This window comes from Eschrichtius robustus, chromosome X, assembly GCF_028021215.1.
Source record: "Eschrichtius robustus isolate mEscRob2 chromosome X, mEscRob2.pri, whole genome shotgun sequence".
In the NCBI taxonomy this organism is placed as follows: Eukaryota; Metazoa; Chordata; class Mammalia; order Artiodactyla; family Eschrichtiidae; genus Eschrichtius; species Eschrichtius robustus.
The window spans coordinates 114,559,851-114,586,958 of NC_090845.1; the positions used below are offsets into that span (position 1 = coordinate 114,559,851).

A 27,108-nucleotide genomic window follows, 5' to 3' on the forward strand; every position below is an offset into this window, starting at 1 on the left:
ATACTGTATCAGCAGGGCTTTCTGTAATGGGTGGGGCACTTCAAACAGCCTCTTCCACCCCCTAAAATGGATACATGTGTGCGTTGAAGGGAAGGTAGAGACTAATACTGCTTTTCTACAATTGGAAGACATACTGAGCATTTTTCTCTCAACTTTTATTTTTCTGAATTATTCAAACTAAATTAAGGATTTTGGATATTTTAAATTTAGGTGCTATGTGAAAAGATGCTCAATATCACTAATTTTTAGAGAAATCAAAAACTACAATGAGGTATCACCTCACACCAGTCAGAATGGCCATCATCACAAAATCTACAAACAATCAATGCTGGAGAGGGTGTGGAGAAAAGAGAACCCTCTTACGCTGTTGGTGGGAATGTAAACTGGTACAGGCACTGTGGAGAGCAGTATGGAGGTTCCTTAAAAAACTAAAAATAGAACTACCATATGACCCAGCAATCCCACTACTGGGCATATACCCTGAGAAAACCATAATTCAAAAATAGCCATCCATGCACTACAATGTTCATTGCAGCACTATTTACAGTAGCCAGGACATGGAAGCAATCTAAGTGTCCATCGACAGATGAATGGATAAAGAAGATATGGCACATATATACAATGGAATATTACTCAGCCATAAAAAAGAATGAAATAATCTCATTTGCAGCAACATGGATGGACATACAGATTGTCATACTGAGTGAAGTAAGTCAGACAGAGAAAGACAAATATCATATGATACTGCTTATATGTGGAATCTAAAAAAATGAACTTATCTACAAAACAGAAATAGAGCTACAGATGTAGAAAATAAACTTATGGTTACCAGGGGGTTAAAGGAGGGGGAGGGATAAACTGAAAGATTGGGATTGACACATACACACTACTATATGTAAAATAGATAACTAATAAGGACCTACTGTATAGCACAGGGAACTCTACTCAGTACTCTGTAATGGCCTATATGGGAAAAGAATCTAAAAAAAAAAGAGTGGATATATGTATATGTATAGCAGATTCACTTTGCTGTACACCTGAAACTATCACAACATTGTAAATCAACTATTCCCCAATAAAAATTTTAAAAACAAATAAATAAATTTAAGTGCTAAACTCCAACCCTCCCCTTGATCACTTTTGTTACCTTTTTAGCTCCCTGAGGGCAAAGACCATCTCATACTGCATTGCCTGTCATGATACCTGAGACAGAGAATCTGTTCAGTAAACGTCTGAATTGAAATGTTGAATTTTGTTCGTTGGGCTCAACGACATGAGGTAGCCCTAGCATTCTAAAATCATTTTGTGCTACAGTAAGATAATCGGTTCCTTTTTTGATACTAATTATTTTTTTTTAACAATTAAAAACTTTACTGGCTTTTTATGACCCTACCCTCCATTGGGCTGATGTCTTCAAGGATTTCTCCCTAGTGACTCATAGATCCCTTTGCCGAGCCATAACTGATGGCTCAGAGACTGTTGGTTTATGAGCAGAGGTGGGCTTATCTTCCTCTAATCTCTCTTCACGGTTCTCAAATTGTTGCCATGCAAACTATGTCATGTATTCTCATGAAAGACAGAGGAATAGATTATTATCTTCATTTTATAGATTAGGTAACTGAGGTTCACAAAGATTAAATGACTGACTCAAGACCACAAGGCAGTTTATACCAGAGCACAGAGTGAAGAAGAAGAATTTCTAGGCCTGAATTGACCACTTACTAGCTGTGTAATTGTGTGTACATCGCTTAACATTTCTATGTCTCAGTTTCCTCACATGTAAAACATGGACACTCTACTTACTTATTATTCCTTATGGAGTTGTTAATGATAAATTGAAATAATACTATTTCTTATTTATATAGCATTTATATTTTCATACTGTCTACATATCTCTTATCTCATTTAATCCAGGTGAAGAAATAAGGACTGAGAAAGGCTGACTAACTTGCTCAAAGTCACGCAGCTATAACGTGTCAGAGCTGAGATTTGGATTCATGTCAACTCCAAGTCCAAGGTTCTTTCCACTACACCACATCTATTGAGGGGCTCACGTAGGTGAGCTAACCAATGTGAAAGTGCCTTATGATACGTAAGTTCCATACAAGTGCTATTTAACTATTAAGGAATATGACAACCTGCATTGATAGATATAATGGGACTGCTACTAGACTGGCAAAGAGGACTCAGAAACGAAGTTGAAAGAGTTGCTGCATACATAGATGGAAAGTGTCAGGGCTGGCTGGGTAAGGAAGCTACACATAGGAACAGAAGAACTTGAGGCCTATGTAACACCATTCCAAAGGCACATCGGTGCAAACAAACCTCCCATCTTGGTTTTTAATCTCAGATTTAGAATCGCAACCTAATCACATCAGATATGTTCTAGTGTTATGCTAAAAACGTCACTTGAGCACAAGCAGAGAGGTGTGCGTCAACCTTAATTTGAAATCAGAGTCCTCTGTTACCTTTAAAGCTGCCACCCATAAAGGTGGCTGAGCGGGTTTGATAAAAGAAGCTCAGAAATTTCAGTGCTCCAATGTAACACCAGGCAGCTTTCAGCCTCAACTGTCAAGATGCTCTAATAAATGTAAGACAGCCCTAATATTACTAACACTAGATGCACAGGTCAGTAATTATTGTTGTAACCAAGACTAGCTAGCTTAGGGAAGTAAACTTATTAATTATCACAGCTACATTTTCACTACTAAGGTTTCCACCCAGCAGAGTGCATTCAAGACAACATGTGCACATTTATTACCCTTTTGGCAGCAGCTGGTCTGGACACAATGACAGGCTATAGAACATGTCTCAGTGTTTCATTAGGGCCGTGTTGTGGCCATGGGAGCTTGGCACTATTTAATTCTAGCTAAACTCCAAATCAATAACTTGTTAAAGAAAGAAACTGTCCCCCTGAGGGGCTACCAGAGTAAAAAGTTACTAACCTCAGCTTGTTTACACCAAACGCTGATGTTTTTACGCTGGGCTTTTGTGAAGTGGTCCCAAGCCTTTTGTTTGGAGGCGGAATGGTACACAGCTACTATCTGCTCAACTGCAGCATCAGATCAACAGTTGAATCAGCATCATCCAGGGATGGCAAAAGAGAGGAGAAAAGAAATAAGAGAAGCATCAGGCTTAGTGTGTCTCCTATGACACTACTGGACTAGAGCTGTGTGTTGGCGTACCATGAGTTTAAAGGGGACGCAAAGGCAAAGATATCAATATACAGAAAGAAAAAATGAATTCTAGAAGGTTTAGGGTAAAATGGTGACTAAAGTTTTTTAATGCAGGTAGTCTGTATTCATTCAGGCAGGAGAGGCAAGAGTCATGGTGAATGTGATTTAGCACTATTGACCCTGAACAACAGGACAGCAAGTGGTGAACTGTACCAGCTCCTTTTGACCACTGGCTTCTTAAACTAGCCTTTTAGAATGAGCCTGGATGCTTCATTTCAATGGAATCCATCTTTTTATTATCCTGAGGTATGTTTAACCAGAAGCAACAAGTCAAAACCTAAAATGGATAGGATCTATTTTAAGTCTACCTAGATAGGCTTGTTGACTGGAGAAACACAAGTTTTATGGAAGAATAGTGTGTAAGCACAGTCCTAGGGAGTATTTTTTCAGGGTCGCTTAAAATGTCAAATGAGGAAATGTGTACAAATATTCGGGGCCTTTATCGCAATCAGTTCAAGAGAAGGAAAACTTAGTCATGACTTTTTTCTGGGAAAAGAAAAAAAGGACAAGATCCTCTGCCTGGCTAGGTGTTCACAGTAAGAAAATTCAGAGGTGTTATTTCTTTCTTTACAGCCCTGTTTGTACCCTGTCTACTAATGATTTAAGGATTTATATTCCCATGATGCTTGCTGCTCTCTTTTTTTTTTTTTTTTAATTTATTTATTTATTATTTATTTTTGGCTGTGTTGGGTCTTCGTTTCTGTGCGAGGGCTTTCTCTAGTTGCGGCAAGCGGGGGCTACTCTTCATCGCGGTGCGCGGGCCTTTCACTATCGCGGCCTCTCTTGTTGCGGAGCACAGGCTCCAGACGCGCAGGCTCAGTAGCTGTGGCTCACGGGCCCAGTTGCTCCGCGGCATGTGGGATCTTCCCAGACCAGGGCTCGAACCCGTGTCCCCTGCATTAGCAGGCAGATTCTCAACCACTGCACCACCAGGGAAGCCCCTCTCTTTTTCTATTTATTCTGAAGCCCTAAAAACATATGCTTTCTCCTCCTGGATTCCATGCCCATAGATACTTTCAAAATAGAAATGGAAAATGAAACAACTCCTCCTTAATCCCATTTATGTATCAGTCAAGTATGGGAAGTCAAGTATGAGAAGAGTGGGCCATAACTGTTTAAAAGCAAAGTCATAAAACTGTACCTTTGTTCCTAACGTGAATACAGTTTCTTACTCAAAAGATAAGAGTTCATAGTTTTATAATACGGTGAACTAAAAACATTATTTGAGAATTTTTCTGCTCATTTAAGAGACCTTGGATAGGTTTGGAGTGGTACTAATTTTTGAAAATGGCTATTTCAGTGGCTTCCCATTCCCTCTCAGTGTCTACTGACAACCAGTAAAGGAAATGTTGAAGAAAGGAAACTAAAAACAAAAGGTAGAAGTAGCAAATTTGGCTTTTATTCAATTACCTTGGGAAATATAATTACGTTTATCCCTAAAATGGAATACCTGAAAAGCATAATGATGCAAATTTGAAGCAAAGAAGCTTACAAATCCTGATGCTACATTCTAACTTCAGCAGTGAAATACCGAATTTTCCACTGGAGCCTGAGGCTGCTTGTAACTTACTTTGAGAACAAGCGAAAGTAAAATCACAGGATTGTGGTCTAAGCGTCAGTGTTTCTAAGGAGCTGAAGTAGATATACCACAGAAAATGAACATAGGAGGTGCGCACATGATTCCCATGAAACCGGAGCTCGGTCATTTGGCAATATAAGGAGAGCATAAGGCAGTGATGAAGAGGGCGTTCCTTCTTGACACAGGATGGCTCTGGAGCCCTGGCTCCTGTGTAGAGAGAGTGATGACTAAGTGAAGTGCCCTCTCACCCTTCTGGCAGAACTATGACTTCCACTCACATTGAATGAGAATTCCAGAAAGGGCCTGCTTAAACTTCTCCTTTGCTTCTTCCATGTCTTTCTCATGGGCAGCTTTCTCATTCACCAGGCGGCGGACGTGGCTGTTGGCCGACTGGATCATGGAGTAGAAGTTGTTGGCGCTGCGACGGTTCACCTCTCCTCGCTCAATCCAGGTGAGCAAGGTCTGCACGGCTTCTGAGAATTTGGAATCATCTGAAAAAAGAGAATTTATTTTTGGAGTCATCAAAAGTAACCAAATCTCCATCTATTTTCCCAACATGCTGGCAAGGAGGCCACCATGGCTTTTTGGCAAAGGTTGTGAAATGAATTAATTGCAGAGGGTGAGGAACCATGCATGCACACGTGTGACACACAGGCAGCAGGTGGGCAGAGACTGAAAGAATGAAAGATTCCAAAAGTAGTCAGATTAGTTGTAGTCTACGAAGAATTTTCAGAACAAGAGTATTTCTTCTTTTCCTAAACAAAGTTTTCTTTACTGACATAGCTTTCACATATTGCAAATTTCTTAACCTCTGTGTGTGTGTGTGTGTGTGTGTGTGTGTGCCTGTGCATGTGTGTAATATATAAATTAGTGGTGAGAGAACTTCAGAATTCTACAATCTTATTTTCTAAAAAGCACAAGTAAACTTGAGTCTTGAGTTTAACTTGCATTTGACAGTAACTTTATCCTGGATCCATGGAATTAAACCTTTGGAAGGAGCCTTAAGAAAGAGTTAAATGGCAATTCTTTAGGTATAAACACTTACATCTTTGACTTTTTGTAACATCACTCCTGCATCCAATCCAGCCCCAGACCTTCCACTCAGTCCCAGTCACAATCTATTTTGATGTAATTCATTCTATTTCTACATTTCTCCACATCCTGTTTCTCTTGCCTGAGGAACCCTCCAAGTAGATTTCTACAGCTAGTTAGGAGTTACTCTCTGATGTGAAAATAGTAGTCTCTGGTTCAGCTTCCAAAGCCTCTGGTTCAGCTTTCTGAGATAGCCACTTACATATTCTGCTGTTCAAGACTCCTGAGAGGGAGAGTCCATTAGCATCCCATTGAAGGCCCACTGTAGGACTCCACATCCCTCTCTAGCCAGGAACCCTTATGTCCAGTGGAACCATCTCTCACTGTAATGTGAACTTCTTACCACTTGCCTTTTTAAGTGCAGATGTGTAATGAGAGGTCAGCCTCACCGTTATAGCAGTTTTCATTTCATTACTTACATACAGTCTTTATGTTGATGCTCAGTTTTTAAAAAATTATTGATGTATAGTTGATTCATTGATGCTTGCTTTTTGCTTGAGGTCCACACAACCAGCAAATTCATTTTTTAATAAAAATTCAAACTGAGCTGTTTGGCCTTATGTGAACAGTTAAGTCTTGGACCTGGCATCTTACCAATGCTTTCAGCCTTTCCAGCTTTTCAAAGTGTACCATTATTTCTGTGTCTCTACTCTGGACTCTATGTTTTCTGCTTTTCTCTTACAGGAAGACAAATCAATCCAAACAAAGGATTTCTTTAACGTGTGAAACCCTTAGGCTATAAGGTGCAAACAAGTTTGGTGAATGAGACCTATTTGCAAAGGGGAATTAGCAGCATCTTGCTGAGCCTAGAGCACAAGAAGCAAGGAAAATTCATACTGTTAGAGCTGGGTTGGTGTCACCAATAAGATCAATGGGACACCAGCACTCATCCAATAAAATCAACCATACTCATAGAATGAAAAAACTGGATTTGAGCTACTAACACAGGAGACCAGGCAAGGCAATTAAGGTTAAATTAGCAAAATGGCTCTGAGAGTCAAGCAAGGGGAACAGGAATCAAAACTAAAGGGAAAGCAGTCTGATTTAGCAATGTCTGGAAGTCTCTGTAGTTACTGTGTGAAATAAATGTGTGATTAAAGGAGTCTTCTTTTAGTTGGTAGTAGCTAAGTCTTTGAGTAATCTAAGAAGAATGTATACTGTAGCTACTCTCTGGCCCTCCATTTTCTCATCTATAAAATGGAATTTTATCAGAGTTTTCTGAGGTCACATCAAGTTCTATTCTGATTTATTCTGACTTAGAATTCAAAACTAACTTGCTATCCACAATGAAAGGGGGTGGAGGTGCTTACAGGTCCCAAGTCATGGATCACAGCTAAAATTCTCTGATGTGGAAAAGTGGGAAAAAATTGTTTCTTTCTAGTCACCTGATGTATGGAGAGAAAAAGTAACTTGAGACAGTGAAGGATCACAGACACAGGTGGGAGGGACAAATTTTTTGGCTCTTGAATTACTAGGTACACCTTTCTAACTGCAAGGCTTCAACACAAGAAATGCTTAGAATCCCTCAGCGGGAAATTCAAGGACAACTGTCAACAATACAAATATATTTATTACTTTTCTCCAAAGAAAAGAGTTCTTTTAATCACAAAGCTCGAATGTTTTGTATACCTTTTAGTTTTTCAGCAACAATGCTGCATTCATGATCTGAATAGTGGACCACTGGAGGTGGGGATGGTGGGCGCAACCTTTCTTCTTCCATCCTTCTACGGTGGCGTTCCTCTCTTGCAAGCATACGCTGTTTGCATTCCCACTCATACAGGTCATCTCGAGCCTGTGCAAAATCAACATGAAGCCTACCTGTGTCCTTTTTGTCAGTGCTAGAGCCCAGGCGAATGCGGTAACCTAAGTGCACAAGAGGGAGAGAGAGGAGAGAACAAGAACAGCCCAATGAGTGAGCCGCTGTAAGTAGCTTTTCAAGTTCGGTACTTCAGATGCAGTCACAGCAGTTTCCAGTGACCACATAACCCCAAATTCTCTCCCCACTACTAGCAAGGAGAACGTTAAAGACTTGGATTATAGTCTCTATCTCTGATAATAGTTTATTATTCCATGGTTGGGTCAGTCTTATTCATAGGAGTTCCATTTCTCCATCTGCCACCTTCCTGTGACAGAGGGAGGCTCTGTGGGTAACTGTATCAGGAATAAGCTTTATGTGGCACCATGGGCTAGGAAGAATGCAAAAGGTGGCCTCAAATTGTGGTGTCTTTGGATAACTTCAAGAGTGTCAGTCATCCCGCCACTCAGAATTTTGATAAAATTTAAATGTTGATAAAATTTTGATAAAATTTAAATAAAATCAATAAAATTTTGATAAATTTAAATCAGCTCGACATTTCAACCCCCCAAATTGCTTCCTAGATGTATCTGGTGACTCGGAACCATTTTGGGGGGGTGGAATAGATATAATGGGGAGTGGTATGTGATCCAGGTGACATATAATTTGGGATCCTTAAAAAAAGAGGTAGTGTGCTTATAGTATACTGGTATAGGACTAGGGTTCAGAAAACCAGGATTCAAGTCCACACCTCCACTTTTGGTGTCAGTTATAGCACCCAAGTTAAATCTCTCAACAAAAAAATCAAAAAAAATTATTAAGTTTTTATTAACCTTTTAAGTTTCAGAAGCTGAGCTAGCTGCTTCCACACACATTTATCTCATTTCATTCTAAGCACAAGCTTGCAGGGTAACTCCTGCCTTAAACAACTAAAAATATGGACAAAATGTATGAAGCAATAGTTTTTAAGACATTGGACATTAGGCAATGAAGACAGAGATCACTAAGAGACAAGAACCAAATGAAGTGATCCCTAAGATTTCCCCAGCTTATTGCCTGGAGAGAGTTTCCAGGCCTCAGCAGAGGGAGGGGAACTCAGGCAAAGTATGGTGATCTCCCTGAGTTGAGGAGATTGAACTGGGAATCCAGGGAGACTATGGCAGACAGTTTGCATGGCAGAGTACTGGAAAGAAGAAAGCTACACAGAGAAAGAACTTCAGAGCTCTGCAGAGGGTCCTCCACTATTATGTAGCTGAGTATTGATGTCTATATATGTGTGAATTACCTGAGCATTAGAGGTAATAATCCCTGGAGCTCATACAGGGCTAGGACTATTTCCTTTTCACACCAGCCAGAGGAGAAAATCTAATAATTCAGAGAGCATTGGATAGAGTAATCAAAAGAGTTTTGCCTTAGTGAGGAAAAATTAGCCCTAGACTAAACCCTGCTCTGGTTCTGCTGAACAAAACTTAAAAACAAGACCTAAAAAGATAAAAAAATTTTCAAGTTACTTAACTGCATCCCAGAACAAAGGTCAAGAATACTTACAGGAATGAAAAATATTTGTCACCTGGTAAAATTTACAATGTCTGGTGTCCAATAAAAAATTACCCAATATGCAAAGAAGCAGGAAAATCATAATAAAGATAAAAATCAGTCAACGAAGCAGAGCCAGAAGTGATGCAGATAATATAATTAATAGATAAGGACATAAAAACTATTATAGTTGGATTTCATATGCTTAAGAAGCTAGAGAAAAGATAGAACATATTAAGTAAAGACACAAAAGACATAAAAAAAGAACCAAAATCAAACTTTTATAGATTTAAACTACAATGTCTCAGTTGAAAAAAAATCACTGGACAGGACCAATGACAAATTAGACATCGCAGAAGAAAAGATTAATGAACTTGAAGACATAGCAATAGAAACTATTCAAAATGAAATACAGAGATTAAAAAAGACTTAAAAAAATGAACAGAGTACTGGTGAGCTCTAGGACAACTTCAAGGGGTCCAATATATGCCTAATTGGAGCCATGATTGGAGACAAGGGAGGGAATAGAACAAATATTTGAAGAAATCAGGAAGGAAAAATGTCCATATTTGATGAAAACTCAGATCTAAGAATTTCAATGAACCCCAAGTGGAAAACCATGAAGAAAATTATACCAAGGCACATCAAAATCAAATTTCTAAACACCAGCAATAAAGAGAATATCTTAAAAGCTGCCATAGACAAAAGACACATTTTATGTACAGAGAAACAAAAAGATAAGGATAACATCATATTTCTTGTTGAAAACAATGCAAGTAAGAAGATAGTGGAGCAACATCTGAGAGAGAGCGAAAAAAACTGTCAACCTAGAATCCTATACCCAGAGAACATACCTTTTAAAAAAAGTGGAATAAATTTTTGATACATACAAATGCTGAAAGAATTTATCAGGAGCAGACTTGCACTACCAAAAATGTTAAAGGAAATTCAATCACAGGGAAAATGATACCAAATGGAAATCTGGATCTATACAAAGGAAGGAAGAGCATACAAAACATATGATTTCATTTATATGAAAATCTGGAAAACGCACACTAATCTGACAGAAAATAGATCAGTGGTTGCCTGGGGAGAGAACTGGGGAGGGTTAGGAAGAAGGGATTACAAAAGAGGCATGAAGGAAACTTTTGGGAGAGGTGTACATACTCATTATTTTGACTATGATGATGGTTTCACAGCTGTATGTATGTGTCAATAATATCAAATTGTATTTTTGAAATATGTGAAGTTCACTGTATGTCAATTATACCTAAATAAAGCTGTTATAAAGAATAATTCCCAGTCACACTAAAATATTCTTTTTAGAGAGAGGAAGAATAAATACATTTCATAAGTAAACTTTGCTAGGGCCCTTTAAAGTTTACAATGTACTTTCACACCCATTCATCTTATTTAATTATCTGAGCCATCAGAAAAATGGGGCTATTAATGATTACCTTGACTATTCTCCCAGGATTGTGGAGAAGACCAAATAAATGAGAGGAGGAAATGAAACTTTTGCAGAAACATACACAAGATACTGTGATGCTTCGAGGTGGTGCGCTGCGTACAATGCCGGCTCCCAAAGGTGCTCAAACTCCAATAGAAAAAACAATTATGTCTACATTTCTAGCCCCTTTCTAAGGGATTTTTGTTTGTTTGTTTTAACCTCTTTCTTTTACAAAGTGGGAGAACAGCCATCCAATTCAGGAGTTTTCTAGCACATGTAAACTTTCAGGGAGCAGGTTCAAATTTAAAGGGAAAAATTAGTTGTTTTCACATCACAGATTGCAATCTCCTTTCCTTTGGCAGCCGTGAGAATGTTTCCAGGTGGCTGTTACCGGAGAGCTGATTTCAATGACATTTAGATGGATACCTCCTGAGCAGCATGTCGTCTTTTATGTACAACTGTTCAGGGCTTTTTAAGACCTTTAAGTTTTTTTTAAAATAGTCTATTGTGGAATGCTCTGTTATCATTGCTAAGGGCTGTTAAATCTTCAGTAGATGAATTTTACAGCACTTAGCAAATGTAAAAAGAGCATTCTACATCTGCCTCCTCTTCTCCTCTCCCATGTTACCAGGCTAATTTTTCCAATGCTCATTACCTTTTCTTTGGCCTATTGCAACAGGTATCTAACTGACCTCCTCTCCTCTTACCCATTTTTATACACAGCGGTCACATTAATCTTTCAGAAACAATCTTCTTCCTTGTTCAAGAATTTCTTCAGGGCTTCCCTGGTGGCGCAGTGGTTGAGAATCTGCCTGCTAATGCAGGGGACACGGGTTCGAGCCCTGGTCTGGGAAGATCCCACATGCCGCGGAGCAACTAGGCCCGTGAGCCACAACTACTGAGCCTGCGCGTCTGGAGCCTGTGCTCCGCAACAAGAGAGGCCGCGATAGTGAGAGGCCCGCGCACCGCGATGAAGAGTGGCCCCCGCTTGCCGCAACTAGAGAAAGCCCTCATACAGAAACGAAGACCCAACACAGCCAAAAATTAAAAAAAAAAAAATTAATTAATTAATAATTAAAAAAAAAAAAAGAATTTCTTCAACAATTCCCTATTATCTGAGGAGTAAAGACCCAACTGTTAAGCCTTTCAAAGTGTGCTAACGATGGATGTTTTCCCTCCTCCTTTCATGTCTACTAAGTACACAAACCACTACTTATTGTTTCCTTGAATGTTCATCAAAACCTACCACCTCTGTACCTTTGCTCATGCTGTATCTATGCCCCATTTTCCACATTCAAATGCTTTCTCTTTGTCAAAGACTTGGTCTAAATGCTACCTTTTTTGATAACCCCAGTCAGGAACCAGACAATTTTAATCTCTCTCTCTCTCTCTCTTCCCCCCTCCCTCCCTCCCATCCTCCCTTCCTCCCTCTCTCTCTCTCCTCTGAACTTCCATAACACTTTACCATACTTCTCGTACAGCACACATAACTTTCAAATGTCATTATTATTAGCAATGAGTGTGTCTTATCAGTGTCTTGAGCAATGCCAGGTGCTCAATGTTTCTTTAATAAATGAATGTATGACTGCATACTAACCCTGGGTTCATTAAAGGGAAGAACTAGGTTTAACTCATTTTCTACTCTGTACAACATTTAGCACAATAGCTTACACAAAGGAGATGTCCAACAAGCGCCTGTTACGTGAAGGAAGATTCTGTAAAATGTCTAGCACTTGGACCCAATTCTTCCAAATTGTTAACCCTTAGGGAAGGGTTAGTAGTTAGGGAAGGAAGTAGTTAATTGTTCTATGCCCTTTCCAATTACTCTGTCTTCTGCCTTCATCTTATTTGTCCACTGCCGCATAAAGAAAAATAACAATTCAAATAAGCAAAGGATCAGCCATGAAACTTTATAATATTTACAAAGAAAATCATTCCAATTCCAATTGCCCCAGTCTCCCCAAATCTGAACTTTTACCAGGAACAAGTGACTTTATGCAGAGTAGTTCTTGCTATCTCCACTCCAACTACCATAGTATATAAGCCACTATCACTTCTGGATTGGACTAATGCTATGGTCAGCTAACTAACCACTAGTCACCACACTTGCCCATACCCTTCAGTCCATTCTTTACCCAGAAGTGATATTTCTAAAATGTATATCAGATCACATCACCCTACTCCTTAAAATCCTTCAATGGCTTCCCATTGTATCCAGAATAATAAACTTATTACTACAGGCATAACTTGGAGATATTGTGGGTTCAGTTCCAGGCCACCATAATAAAGTGAATATCGCAATAAAGTGAGTCACACATAGTTTTTGATTTCCCAGTGCATATTGAAGTTATGTTTACACTGTACTGTAGTCTATGAAGTGTACAATAGCATGACGTCTAAAAAATGTAAATACCTTAATTAAAAATACTTTATTGTTAAAAATGCTAACCTTCATCTGAGCCTTCAGTGAGTTGTAATCTTTTTTTTTTTAACTTTTTATTTTATATTGGAGTATAGCCGATTAACAATGCTGTGATAGTTTCAGGTGCACAGCAAAGTGACTCAGCCATACTTATACATGTATCCATTCTCTGGATGGGGGAGTTTGGGGGAGAGTTGTAATCGTTTTGCTGGTGGAGGGTGTCACCTTGATGTTGATGGCTGCTGACTGACCAGGGTGGTGGTTGCTGAAGGTTGGGGTGGCTGTGGCAACTTCTTAAAATTTAAGACAACAATGAAGTTTACTGCATCAATTGATTCTTCCTTTCATGAACAATTCTCAGTAGCATGCAGTGCTGTTTGATAGCATTTTACCCACAGTAGAACTTCTTTCAAAATTGGAGTCAATCCTCTCAAACTCTGCTGCTGCTTTAACAGCTAAGTTTGGGTAACATTCTAAATATTCTGTTGTCATTTCAACAATCTTCATAGCATCTTTACCAGGAGTAGATTCCATCTCACGAAACCACTTTCTTTGCACAGCTTTAAGAAGCAACTCCTCACCTGTTAAAGTTTTATCGTGAGATTGCAGCAATTCAGTCACATCTTCAGGCTCCACTTCTAATTCTAGTTCTCTTGCTATTTCCACTACATCTGCAATTACTTCCTCCACTGAAGTCTTGAGTCCCTCAAAGTCATCCATGAGGGTTAGAATCATGTTCTTCCAAACTCCTGTTAATGTTGATATTTTGACCTCTTCCCATGAATCACGAATGTTCTTAATGGCATCTAGAATGGTGAATCATTTTCAGAAGGTTTTCAATTGACTTTTCCAGACCCATCAGAGTAATCCCTATCTATGGTAGCTATAACCTTACAAAATGTATTTCTTAAATAATAAGACTTGAAAGTTGAAATGACTCCTTGATCCATGGGCTACAGAATGGATGCTGTGTTAGCGGGCATGAAAACATTAACCTCCATCAGAGCTCTTGGGTGACCAGGTGCATTGTCAATGAGCAGTAATATTTTGAAAGGAATCTTTTCTTCCTGACCAGTCAGTCTTAGTAGTGGGCTTAAAATATTCAGTGAACCATGTTGTTAAACAGATGTGCTGTCATCTAGGCTTTGTTGTTCCATTTATAGAGCATAAGAAGAGCAGAATTAGCATAATTCTTAAGGGCCCTAGGATTTTTAGAATGATAAATGAGCACTGGCTTCAACTGAAAGTCAGCAGCTGTATTAGCTCCTAAAAAGAGTGTGCCTGTCCTTTGAAGCTTTGAACCCAGGCATTGACTTCTCCTCTCTAGCTATGGAAGTCCCAGATGATATCTTCTTCCAATAGAAGGCTGTTTTATCTACAATGAAAATCTGTTGTGTAGTGTATCACCTTCATTAATGATCTTAGCTAGATCTTCTGGATAACTTGCTGTAGCTTCTACATCAGCACTTGCTGCTTCACCTTGCACTTTTATGTTATGGAGATGGCTTCTTTCCTTAAGCCACATGAACTAACATCTACTGGTTTCAAACTTTTCTTCTGCAGCTTCCTCACCTCTCTCAGCCTTCACAGAACTGAAGAGAGTTAGGACCTTGCTCTTGATTAGGCATTGGCTTAAGGGAATGTTGTGGCTGGTTTGATCTCCTATCCAGACAACTAAAACTTTCTCCATATGAGCAATAAGGCTGTTTCAGTTTTTTATCATTTGTGTGTTCACTGAACTAGCACTTTCAATTTCCTTCAAGAACTTTACATTTGCATTCACAAGTTGGCTAACTGTTTGGCATGAGAAGCCTAGCTTTTGGCCTATCTCAGCTTTAGACATGCCTTCCTCACTAAGCTTAATCATTTCTACCTTTTGATTTAAAGTGAGAGACTCTTCCTTTCACTTGAACACTTAGAGGCCATTGTAGGGTTATTAATTGACTTAATTTCAATATTGTTGTGTCTCAGGGAATAGGGAGGCCCAAGGAGAGGGAGAGAGATGGGGGAGCGACCAGTTGGTGGAGCAGTCAGAACACACACATTTATCAGTTAAGTTCACCATCTTAGATGGGTGCAATTTGTGGCACCCCAAAACAATGACAATAGTAATATCAAAGATTACAGATCACCATAACAAATATAATAATAATGAAAAAGTTAAATTTTCCCAGAATTACCAAAATGTGACACAGAGCCATGAAGTGACCAAATGCTGTTGGGAAAATGGCTTTGATAGACTTGCTCAATGCAGGGTTGCCACAAATCTTCAATTTGTAAAAAACACAATATCTGCAAAGCATAATAAGGCAAAGTGCGATAAAAAAGGTATGTCTGTATAGATTAAAGGACCAACATAATTTGGTACTGTTTACCTCTCAGGCTTCATTTCCCTTCACTGCCTCTCTCTCATTTACTGTGCTCTAGTCATGCTTACCTTCTCTCCTCTGCTTGAACATGCCAAGTCCATTTTCATCTTAGGGTCTCTACTTGTTTTTCCTTATTTTGGAATGCTTCTCCTATAGATGTTTGCATGGCAATCCCCTTCATATTGTTCAAATCTCAATTCAAATGTTAGAGAATACTTGCTTTCCTAGCAACCCCAGGTATGTTAGCTGTTTTGATCTTCTTCATAGCATTTATTGGTACCTGATATTATTTGTTTACATATATATCATATTTTGCCATCTTCAGAATGTAATATCCCTGATGGCAAGAATTTTGTATGCCTCAGTCTTTGCCATATCCTCAGCAACCTAGTATTCTGATTATCAGTCAATAAATATTTGATAACTAACTGACTTCCATAGTTATTTTTGAGCATCTACTTTTGTACCAGGTTATGTGCTAGATGCTGGGGATTCAAAGTTAAATAAGACACAGTCTTTCCCCTAAGGAGTTCATTCTCTGTTGCAGGAGACAGAGGTAGAAAGAGACAGTTCTCATATGGTGTTACAGGTGTCATGTTAGGAGGAAGCACCAGGCATGGCAGAAGCACTGAGGAAGGGGTGCCCAAACCAGCCTGGGGCAGAGTGGGGAGAGAAGTCAGGGAAAGCTTTCTAGAAGAGGTTATGATTGAGCTGGAGCTTTAGGGTATGAAGATGTGTGTATGGTGGGTGGGGGTGGAAAAGGTAATTCTAGTCAGAGGAAAAGGCATAAAACACCATGGGCACATTCTGGGAACTAGAATTAGTTTAGTGTGGTTAGGACATGGTATGTGAAGGAAGGATTGGGAGATAATGTTGAGAGGTAAAACAGATAATCAAGGCCTTTAACACTACAAGTAAGGAGTTTTGGTGTTATCCCATAGGCAATTGGGAACTACTTAAGAACTTTTAAAGGAATACATCAGGTAGTAACATGCATTTTCCATCTATGAAGGCAAGAGAGGTTGCCATTAAGCCCAAACTTTAGCTGCCACAGGTGCAAATACACTGATCCCCAATCTCTGTGCTGTGCCTGGTGGCACAATCCTCATGACTAAACACCTACCAGAAAGATAAAGGGCTTTGTCCACCATGTACTCCTCAGCAAAGCGAATGTGACAAAAGTTTTTTTTGCTCTTCCGAATAGCAATGATCTCTCCACACTGCTCAAACACTTCCACGATGATCTGCTCTGTACCATTTTCAGGCAGGCCGCCCACAAATACTGTTTTGCATCCTGGTGGTCGTTCTCGGGTTGCAGGAGGTGGAAGATCTAAGTGTAAGTGCAAAAGCATTTGAAATTAAAATGTTGGCTTAGGACAGACCTCTTAGAAACTTAACATGTCCCAGAGACAGCCCTACTGTTCCCATCAGACTTCTGCCTAAGAGACCCAGAAGCATGTGGCCTCCAAGATGCTCATCTCTGCTCCATAGCAAATTGGTTGCCTGAACCTGAGAATTATTTTATTCAATGATTTGGTGATCGTGATGTATGTATACAGGATAAAGACTCAGACCCATCTGTCTCATCAAAAGTTCTTTTATTTTGTTCTTTACTTTTGTTGTGACAACCCAGCTATGCCCAATTTTCAGTCATTTTTATTAAGAAGACAATTAGTGGAAAGAAATTCCACTCGGTTTAAACTTACTTTTGAGAATTCTTAGAACCAGTGTCCTTGAGAGAAGGGTTTGTTTAATTCAGTTTGTAGTTATTGTATTCTCCCCGTTCATGCTTACAGAAAGAACTGTTTCAGGATTAATTTGACAGTGAAGGGGTGAACATTTACAAAAATATATACAGCTATCAGAATAATTTGGTTGACAAAGTCAGCCAGAATACAGATCATCCCTTTTAGGTTTTTTGTTTTTTGATACCAGTGAGCTCTTCCTCAGATTCTCTGCTGGAGAGGTGAGGTCCAGAGCCAATCATGCAGCATTTAGAGGGAAAGTAAGCTCATCTGGGAAATCATTAAATAAAGTGAGATATATTTGGCTGTAGAGTTATTAAAAACCTACTTAATGAGATGATTCTCCTTCTGCTTAAAAAATGTGCTTTCTAGCCACTTATACATAAAGCTGGTTGTATCTGCCAGCTCCTTGTTGCTGTTTATATGTAGCAAAGCATTTCCCAAGCAAAATCCTACAGTTCATAGCCCAACAAAACAAAGCATGACGGTCAAGGGTTTTCTAGTGTTGGTTTTGTATCTGCAAGGATTTATTTTGTGTAATCCGTTCTTCCCATTCAGCTCTTAACACTAATTCTCCCAGCTCAAGATTTGGAGAGCTCAACAACCAGTGATTACAGCTCACATGCAAAAATAAATGAGTTTCACTTGTAGATTAGGCCAAGGCCCCCGCCTGATTCTTATCCAAGTTGTCAAGCAGATGATTTGAGAGCTGCCTCGGCTATTAGCATCTTAAGCTTCCTCACTTTGCTTATTAGTGTGGGTCAGAATAATCAAGTTCTCATGATGCTCTCTTTCCCTCTATTTAGTCAGTAAAAGGGGTAGAGGGATTCAGGGAACCTACAAAATTTCTGTTAAAATTTTACATGCCTGCAATTTCAAGAACTCACTGTATTGGTTTTTCATTCCATAGGAGAAGTTTAAAGGGAAAAGAAGATAACCTAGTGAGCAGGGATCTGAAATGTCTAACATTAGAGAGGTTATAGCTTTAGCCAAAAAGGGAAAAATGAGATCCAGAATCTCTTGAGACTTATACTTCTGAGTTTTTTAAGAACTGGAAAGGATTCTAGATATCACACTTCCAGTGATTCTCAACTCTGGTAGCATATTAGAATCAACTTGGGAGTCAAACAAACAAACCATGCCTGGGTCTCACTCCAATGAGTCTGATTTAATTAGTCTGGGGTGCAGCATGTGCATCATTTTCTTAAAGTTCCTCAGGCAACTCTAATGTGTAGCTATAGTTGAAAACCACTGACTTGGCCTAAACTTATAATATTCTGAGGAAAAACCTTAGCTGAGTGAGGTTGGGTAACTTATTCAAGGTCAACAAATCAGATAGAAAGAGAAGGAAAATGAACTTGGAGCAGTTAAACCTGGATTTAAACCTTAATTACTCACTGTCTGTATGACCTTGGGAAAATCACATAACCTCTGAGAACTTTGTTTTTTCATCTTAAAATAGGGATACTATCCTCTACCTTACAAGGGTTATTGTAGGATAATTGATAATCTACTGCCTATATTGCATGTGGCATAATGCCTAGCACTTGATAGGTTCCCAATAAATTGTAGTTATTATAGTGTTATTATTATTTACTATTATAGAACTCAGGTTTCCTAATTACCACTCTGAGGCTTTCTAAAATCCTACTACAAGTCCAGAGTGGAGTGATAGCTAAGACCTGGATTTCTAAACTCTCAGCTCCTTGCTTTATCCAGATCTTTAGATAAGGCTGGGGTTGGGAAGGAATCACTCTTATTGGTAGAGAAACTGTTACAGAACTGAACTTGGGTCTGCTTCACACCCCACCCCCCCAGCAGTAAAACCAATCTACCAAAATCAGGTTGTGCTGAAGGAAAGTACAGCATTTATTGCAGGCACCAAGCAAGGAGAATGGGCAGCTCACGCTCAAAAGACCTGAACTCCCTGATGGCTTTCATGGAAGGGTTTTTAAAGGCAACATTTGGGGTGAGGGTTGCAGGGTGTATGACTTTCTTCTGACTGGTTGGTAGTGAGGTAACAGGGTGGTGTTTCAGGAATCTTAATCATCAACCTTCTGGTTCCAACCAGTCTGGGGCATATTCCTTGCAGAGGAACTAGGACTCTGTTTTATTGTTGAATTATTGTTCAAGCTATCTTGCTTAACTGCTTTTCCTTTGTTTCTGTATTCCTTCACTTCTCCAATTAGTAACTGCTTGTGCCTGCTCTTTGGCACTCAGGGAAGACCTAGGAGACCAAAATCTTTTCCTACAAACAAGAAACAGGGGACACACGGAGGGCCTTTTGTACCCTGTAGGGCCTGTGGTGTCCTGCTCAGTTTCAGAATCTACAGCTGTGAAGACACACATGATTTTGACCATGGAACACAACCCGGCCACTGACTATATTAGGTAAAGAATTTTCAACAACATCTATTTAGTTAGAGCCATGTTTTCAAATCTAAGGCTTCAGAATAAAATCCTGCCTTAGAACCCTTCTGAAGTTTACTATTTAAATGAATTCAATAAAGAATCTTTTTATGAAGCAAATAATCACCTTTTTATATTATTTGAGTTAGCCTAGGTTTACCTTTAGGTCCGTTGAGAGACTCTAAGGAATGTCTGGTTACTGCTATAGTTATATGTAATACTGACAATACCAAGGCTCTTTCCCTTGATGAAACCATCACCCTATTTAGATGCTGTGATTATTCAGTGGTGACTGTCTGCTAAGTAAAGGCGCATAAAAGCCACTAAGAGTACTGTCAAGAATGCTGGGGATTTATTTATTTTCCTTGGGTAAATGTAGCATTTGCTGAGATTTAGGTGTATGCCACCAGCAAGGCAATGGGCTGTACTGTCTTCCTTAATGGATAGTACTTGTTCTTTAATTAACAGCTCAAAGTACTTTGTTGTCTGGGCCCGATTTTCTAATCCCACTGAAATACAGTGATATGGGCATAGCAATGGTAACTCCATAGGAGTTAATCCTATTAATCAGGTAATGTGCTAAGCTCCTGTAACACCCCAATCACCACTCCGGATGGAGGAGAAGAAACTTCCATGTAAAAAGATGCAAGATAACTGGGAGTATAAAGCACTCTAATCTCTGGTAATGGAAAAGGAGGAGCTGCTAGCAATTCTAATTACAACTAAGCACCCACTCTGGGGAGCTGTGTTGGGGCAATCAGCATTAAGATCAAAGTCACTGCTCATCTTTGAGAAGTGAGGCAAGGAGCAGCATAGAGGCCCAATAAACCACTTGCATCTTGCTTTTCAAAGGAGCATCACAGATCACTCAACTGGTTTGCCAGAATTTGCATACTGCAAAATCTTTGAGTTGATTTTATTAGACAGCCCAAGATTGAAGGTCCCCTAGACAATCAGCAGGGGTCAGATATATTTTAATGTAATCCCAACTGATTGGAAGTAATCAGAAGGCCAGCGAATCTTTATTAATTCTCAATTTATCCATTTTCTCTAATTTTCTTTATAGAACCCAGCCCTAGGAGCCAAAATGAGTTCAGCCTGTTTTGAGATGGTAAAATGAAACGATTGCTCTTTTTCTGGCTCCTGGGTGCTTTCCCACATGCCTGCACACAGATAGCAGATGATATTCCACCATTTATTCCACGTTCACTGTTATTTCACAGTAGATGAAAAATGCAACCTCTCCATACAGAAGGTCTATCAGCTGAAGTGAAAAATCTTGACAGAATTGAGTTCTCTGGAGAGAGGGTGCTGTCCTTTTCTTATACCACCAACTGAGGACTGTTAATTGGGAATGCAGTAAATCTCTGATAGCCACCCTGTGAAAAAAAGTACCTGTGTTCCAGAGAGCTTTCTTTTGCCATATCTCTGACTCTTAGGAATCAGAGGATGTTGCTTCTAGGACAATTCACCATTTATCTTTAGGAGACTGGTGCACAGTCAGCTCCAGTCTAGTTTGATCTGTTGAATTTTTAGACCAGAACTGATTTTGCCTAGTCTAGATCAGAGAGGTTAAGTTACTTACCCAGGATTTCATGGCTATTTAGTATGGAGATCTGGGATACGAAACCAGGCCTATGTCACGTTGGGGCTCTTAATTATTATACCATACTGCCTGTTCCACTGAAGGCACAAAGCTCTATGGGCCACCTACCAATTTGCTCTTGCCTTTCCTAATACATTTTGAGGGACTTTGGCCTAGGTGAATAATTATTGTGGTAGCTACATTTTTAATGTCAAGAATCATATTTTTAGAACTGGATGAAACCTTGGAGGTATCTAGGGTAATCTAACCCAATAGCCTCACTTTACAGACAAGGAAACTGAGACCCGGGGAGGTCATGCGACTAACCCAAGATCCCTCAGGTAGCTGGTGACAGAGCTGGGGGTAAAACACAATTCTCTCGACTTTTAATCTAGTAGTTTGTTCACTATACTATAATACTGTTTTTTGCACATTTGATGTAGATCCACCTGGAAAAGTCTAGTGGTCAGTTGGCTATATGTGTCTGAAGCTCAGAAGACAGCCATGGACTGAAAAATAGATTTAGAAGTTGTCGGCATGTGGTGTAATTACCTCATGCTCTCTTGGTTTGATTTCTAGACCTCTGACTTCTCGTTTTGTATTCATCCATCCATCCCTCCATCACTCAAGAGATATTTATTGAACACGTACTATATGTCAGATACTTTTCTCAGTGCTGGGGATATATCAGTGAACAAAACAGACAAAACTTCTTGCTTTTGTGGAGTTTACATTCTATAAATTGCGTAGTTTGTTAAAAGGTAATAAGTATTAAGTGAAAAATAGAGAGGGTAAGTAGGATTGGGAGTGCGGCAGGGAGGGCTGAACTTTTAAATAGGTTGTCAGGGTTACTGAAGAAGAGACATTTGAGCAAAGACTTGAAGGAGGCAGGTGAGTAAGCCATGCAGATATTTAGGAGAAGAGTATTCTAGGCAGAGGAAAGAGCCAATACAAAGGCCCTATGATGGAAGAGTGGCCTGGTGTGTTCACAGAACAGCATGGAGGTCAGTATAACTGGAACAATGTGTGATGGAAAGGAGAGTGGTAAGAGACAAAGTCAAAGAGATAATGTGAGAGAGGGAGGACCATCTTTGCCATTAAAGGTCTTTCTGTGCCATTCAAGACAGGAATAAAGACGCAGACCTACTAGAGAATGGACTTGAGGATACGAGGAGGGGGAAGGGTAAGCTGGGACGAAGTGAGAGAGTGGCATGGACATATATACACTACCAAATGTAAAATAGATAGCTAGTGGGAAGCAGCCATGTAGCACAGGGAGATCAGCTTGGTGCTTTGTGACCACCTGGATGGTTGGGGTAGGGAGGGTGGGAGGGAGGGAGAAGCAAGAGGGAAGAGATACGGGAACATATGTATATGTATAACTGATTCACTTTGTTATAAAGCAGAAACTAACACACCATTGTAAAGCAATTATACTCCAATAAAGATGTTTAAAAAAAAAAAGGTCTTTCTGTGCCATTAAACAGACTTCGGCCTTTATTTTGAGTAAAACAGGGAGCCATTAAAGGGTTTTGAATAGAGGAGGGACATAGTCTGACTTAGGTTTTAAAAAGGATCACTCTGCCTGCTCTCTTGAGAATACATTGTAGGGGGCAAGGGTGAAAGAGGAAGACCAATTAGAAGGCTATTGCAATAGTTCAGAAAATGTATTATGGGGGCATAAACTGGGTCATAGCAGTAATTATCATGAAAATAGTAGAATTCTAGTTATATATTTTAAGGTAGAACTGACAGAGTTTTCTAACAGATTAAATATGGCATGTGAGGGAAAGAGAGTAGGTAAGGATTACCCTTAAGTTTTGGCTGAGTAATTGAAAGGATGCAGTTGCCGTTATCTGAGATGGAGAAGGATACTAGTGGAGAAGGTTTGGGGGTAAATATTAGGGGTTTTGTTCTGAACATATTAAACTTGAGATGTCTCTTTGACATGTAAGTGGAGATATCAAATAAGCAGTAGGATATGAGTTTGGGGTTCAGAGACAAGCTCTGAGCTAAAAATATAACTTAGAGTATCACTGGCATACTTTTTCTCAGCCATGAGATTGGATGAGCTCATCAACGGTATGAGTACAGAGAAGAGGTCCAAGGACTGAGTCATGGGGCTCTCCAATGGTAAGAAGTCAGCGAGAACAGAAGGTTATCAGCAAAGGAGACTGAGAAGGAATGACCAGTGTGAGAAGGAAAACCAATAGTGTGGTATCCTGGAAGCCAAGTGAAAAAGTATATCAGTGAGTAAGGAGTAATCAACTGTGTCATACATGGCTGTTAGGTCAGTTACGAAGAGAAGTGAGAATTGACCACTGGATTTAGTATTGTGAGGTCATTAGTGTTCTTTTTTTTTTTAAAGGTATGAAAAAGTTTATAGCAACTAGTAACATAAAATAAATACATATTATAATGTGGTATCATTATTGTCTATCAATTTATCAAATATTTTAAAAGCATATTATGTAAATATAACTGTCATGGTCCTTATAAAAGACTGGTTTCCAGGTATGAATGAGAATACTTGTCTAACTAACTTTATTAGTGCTGTAGACATTAGTGTTCTTAAGCAAGCATTTTGATAGAGGGGTGGGGCAAAAGCCCAAATGAAGAAGATTTAAGAGAGAAGAGAAGAACTGGAAACAGTAAAGATTAAGTGCTTTAAGGACTTTTGCTGCTAAGGGGTGTACAGAAATGCAAACTCCCCTTTCTCTCTTAAATTTTGAAATGTTAGAATTCCTTAGGGTGCCCTGCTTGGTCATCCTCCTTCTTGATCTATATAATCTCTCTGGTGGCCATTCTAACACCTTCAAATGACCTAATGTTTCAAGAAGGATGAAGGGGTCACTAGTTTTAAATATAGTAGAGAAATAAAGTAATTTAAGGACTAAAAAGTATCCATTGGATTTAGCCCCTAATACTTTATTGGAAATGCATTAGAATGATGAAAGATTAACTACCATTTTAATTTCAGTACCTTCCACGTGGAAGTGTTTGGGAGACGGTAGGCTTGGAGTTGGGCTGGAGAGGAGAGTGAGATTAGAAAAGAGTTGAACTTGACTAAATTGTGGGTAAATGGCAAGTAGAAATGATTGAAGATGGTCACACGATGCTATAGAGGCAGAAAAATTAGGATTGCTAAGACAAAGAGCATTGCTTACCACCCAGTTCTACAAGGGGTAAGTCATAACACTGCATTTGCTGACCGACAATGCATCCTGAGAGGAATTCAGGATGAAAAACAGGATAATGCACTCTGTGATTTGGACAAGCAGGCCCTATGGATAGTTAGATGTATATCTCAGGAAGAATTTTAATGACCCCAGATTCTTGAAGCTTCCCATATATAGGAAAACACTAAAATCATTAACTTGAGAAATCTGTTCTTTGTGATTAGCAGTAATTATTTACTAAGATGTATGCTAGACTGCACATATTTCCTAGCCAAAAATCATAGATAAACTGGCCTCTCCCCCACCTGTTTGGAGTCGTTTTACTCAGAGCTGAGTAGCTGTGTCCTGGGCTTTAGTCCTCAGCAAGACCCTGAATAAAATTTAAACTCACAACTCTTATGTTGTGTGTCTTTCTCTAAGTTGACAAAGCAGACCAGTGAAAGGCTTTTGAGGTTCAGGATTTGGACTCTGAATCTGTGGGCAATGGGAGCCCCAGGACTTTTAGGGTTCTGTATATGTGACAAGGACCTGGATGAAATGTTAGGTGGGAGAGAGGGGAAGGAATTGATGGTAAAGATACTTTCTAATGAAGAAACAAGACAGAAGCAGATCAGATGGGTGCATAAAGAGACTGTGAGAGTCCCTAAATCACATGACCTTATTGCTAAGAGGCCACTGAGTGCAAGAGAATATACCAGAGACAGGCAGGAGTAAGTACTGGGGTTTATAATCAAGGCTTCATCAGACACAGTTGGTGGGCTCTGGAGAAGATAAGTCAATCATACCAAATTCCTACTCTTCCCATAGCACTTGCTCTTTCCATTCACCTTTACAAAGCCTTGGGGCTGTTAACAAAAATGGCACTTTTGCCATGCTCTCAGCAGAGAACTAAGGGAGGCTTATCCGTTAGTGTTTTCCCCACCCAAATAACCTGAGCCCCCTTTCAACAAAATTCAAGTTCTAAAAAGGAACTAGAACACTAGTTTACTTTAAGCTGTGTCAGGAGTGTTATATTTTGAATTCAATTCCAAAGCCAGGTTCCTTCCCAGAAGCTACCACTTTACAGGCACTAATTGCCCTGACAGCATTCTTAACACAAAAACAAATAACCAAGGGACTGAGACACCAAAACATTGTGACTTGTGTGGAGAAAAAGCAGAATATTACTTGGATTTGGAGGGAAGAGTGTGCAGCTTTTACAGTGTATGATCTCTTTTACTACTGGCATATCTGGTGGAATTGGAGGAGGTACTATTCCCAGGCCAGGCATCATTGGAGTTATTGGTGGAATTCCAGTCATCATTCCAAGAGCAGGATCAAAGTCTAAAAAAGGAGAGGAAAGAGAGAACAATAAATTACACCAGGCAAGATCAAGTAGAGGCAGAATGCTACCTTATAAGCTTCAAACCAAAGTTCTTTCTAAGACAGAGGCAAAATATTTAAGAAAACATGTTATTAGCATTACCAGGTCTTAAATATTGTAATTGTGCATTCTCCTTTTGGGCTAGGCCTGTTTGTTCGTTTTTTTAAAGCACTTTTATTTATTTATTTATTTATTTTTGGCTGTGTTGGGTCTTCGTTTCTGTGTGAGGGCTTTTCTCTAGTTGCGGCAAGTGGGGGCCACTCTTCATCGCGGTGCGCGGGCCTCTCACTATCGCGGCCTCTCTTGTTGCGGAGCACAGGCTCCAGACGCGCAGGCTCAGTAATTGTGGCTCACGGGCCCAGTTGCTCCGCGGCATGTGGGATCTTCCCAGACCAGGGCTCGAACCCGTGTCCCCTGCATTGGCAGGCAGATTCTCAACCACTGCGCCACCAGGGAAGCCCGGCCTGTTTGTTTTTGCTTGCCCAGTGCCTGTTTGTCTCTACCTCTCATTTTGACATCCAAGGCCTTTTGTAATATGACCGCACCTTGTCCATTGATCTTTCCTTCCACTACTTTCCAACACACACCCCCTGCTCCATTCAGACAAGGCTTCTTGCTGTCCCTTGTAACACTTGCTGTTTTTTTGCAGTATAGCATGGTGTTAAGAGCATACAGTTTTGGGGTTCAGGAAGATCTGGGTCCTAGTTCTACCATTTGATTAGCAGGATGAATCTTTTAAACCTCCGTTTCATCATTTGCAAACCGGGGTTAATTCCGCCTACTTTTATAGGGAGCTATGAGGAATAAACAAATTGATGAATGAAGTGTGCCTAGCATAATGCATAGCACAAAAATGCTCAATAAATAACTATTCTCTGTGCCTTTGTTCCTGTTGTTCTCCCTGCCTGCCTGGAGTCATTCAAGCCTCCCCAAATTCTCCCCATGCTTCAAGACCTGGCTTAAAGTCCCACCTTTCCAGATAATACTGGTTCATTCTTATCTCTTTATCTAAAAACTGTTCTACACCTGTTGCCACCGAATTTTATTTTGCATCATCTTTTGTTTCATTCAGGGGTGCTTCTAGGATGTGCGGGAGCTCCCAAAACATACTTTGTGGGGCTTGTCTAGATACACAATTGATTCACCACAAATCAGCATCAACACTATTCTGGTAGCCCATTCGATACCATGAAAGAAATACCATACCATACAGCTGGAGTGATTTACTTGCCAGGATACTCTCCTGGAACCAAGACTCTGGGAGGACTCCACAGGCACAAGTTCTGAAGCTTCTTGGGGGCATTTACGTGAGTCTACATGTGGGGTAAAGGATTGAAGAGTGCCTCAA

General features: G+C 39.7%; 1 protein-coding gene across 9 annotated transcripts in view; it reads right to left on the reverse strand.

The window, feature by feature from the left end:
* ENOX2 (ecto-NOX disulfide-thiol exchanger 2) overlaps positions 1-27,108 on the reverse strand; it is a 271,731-nt gene that overhangs the window by 24,865 nt on the left and 219,758 nt on the right. For all 9 annotated transcript variants that reach the window (XM_068532780.1, XM_068532779.1, XM_068532773.1 and 6 more), the window contains 5 exons: positions 25,565-25,720; positions 16,603-16,809; positions 7,537-7,770; positions 5,094-5,306; positions 2,946-3,052 (listed from right to left, as the gene is read on the reverse strand). In XM_068532780.1, the coding sequence (XP_068388881.1) occupies positions 2,946-3,052; positions 5,094-5,306; positions 7,537-7,770; positions 16,603-16,809; positions 25,565-25,720 (917 nt within the window). The remainder of the gene's footprint in view (positions 1-2,945; positions 3,053-5,093; positions 5,307-7,536; positions 7,771-16,602; positions 16,810-25,564; positions 25,721-27,108) is intronic.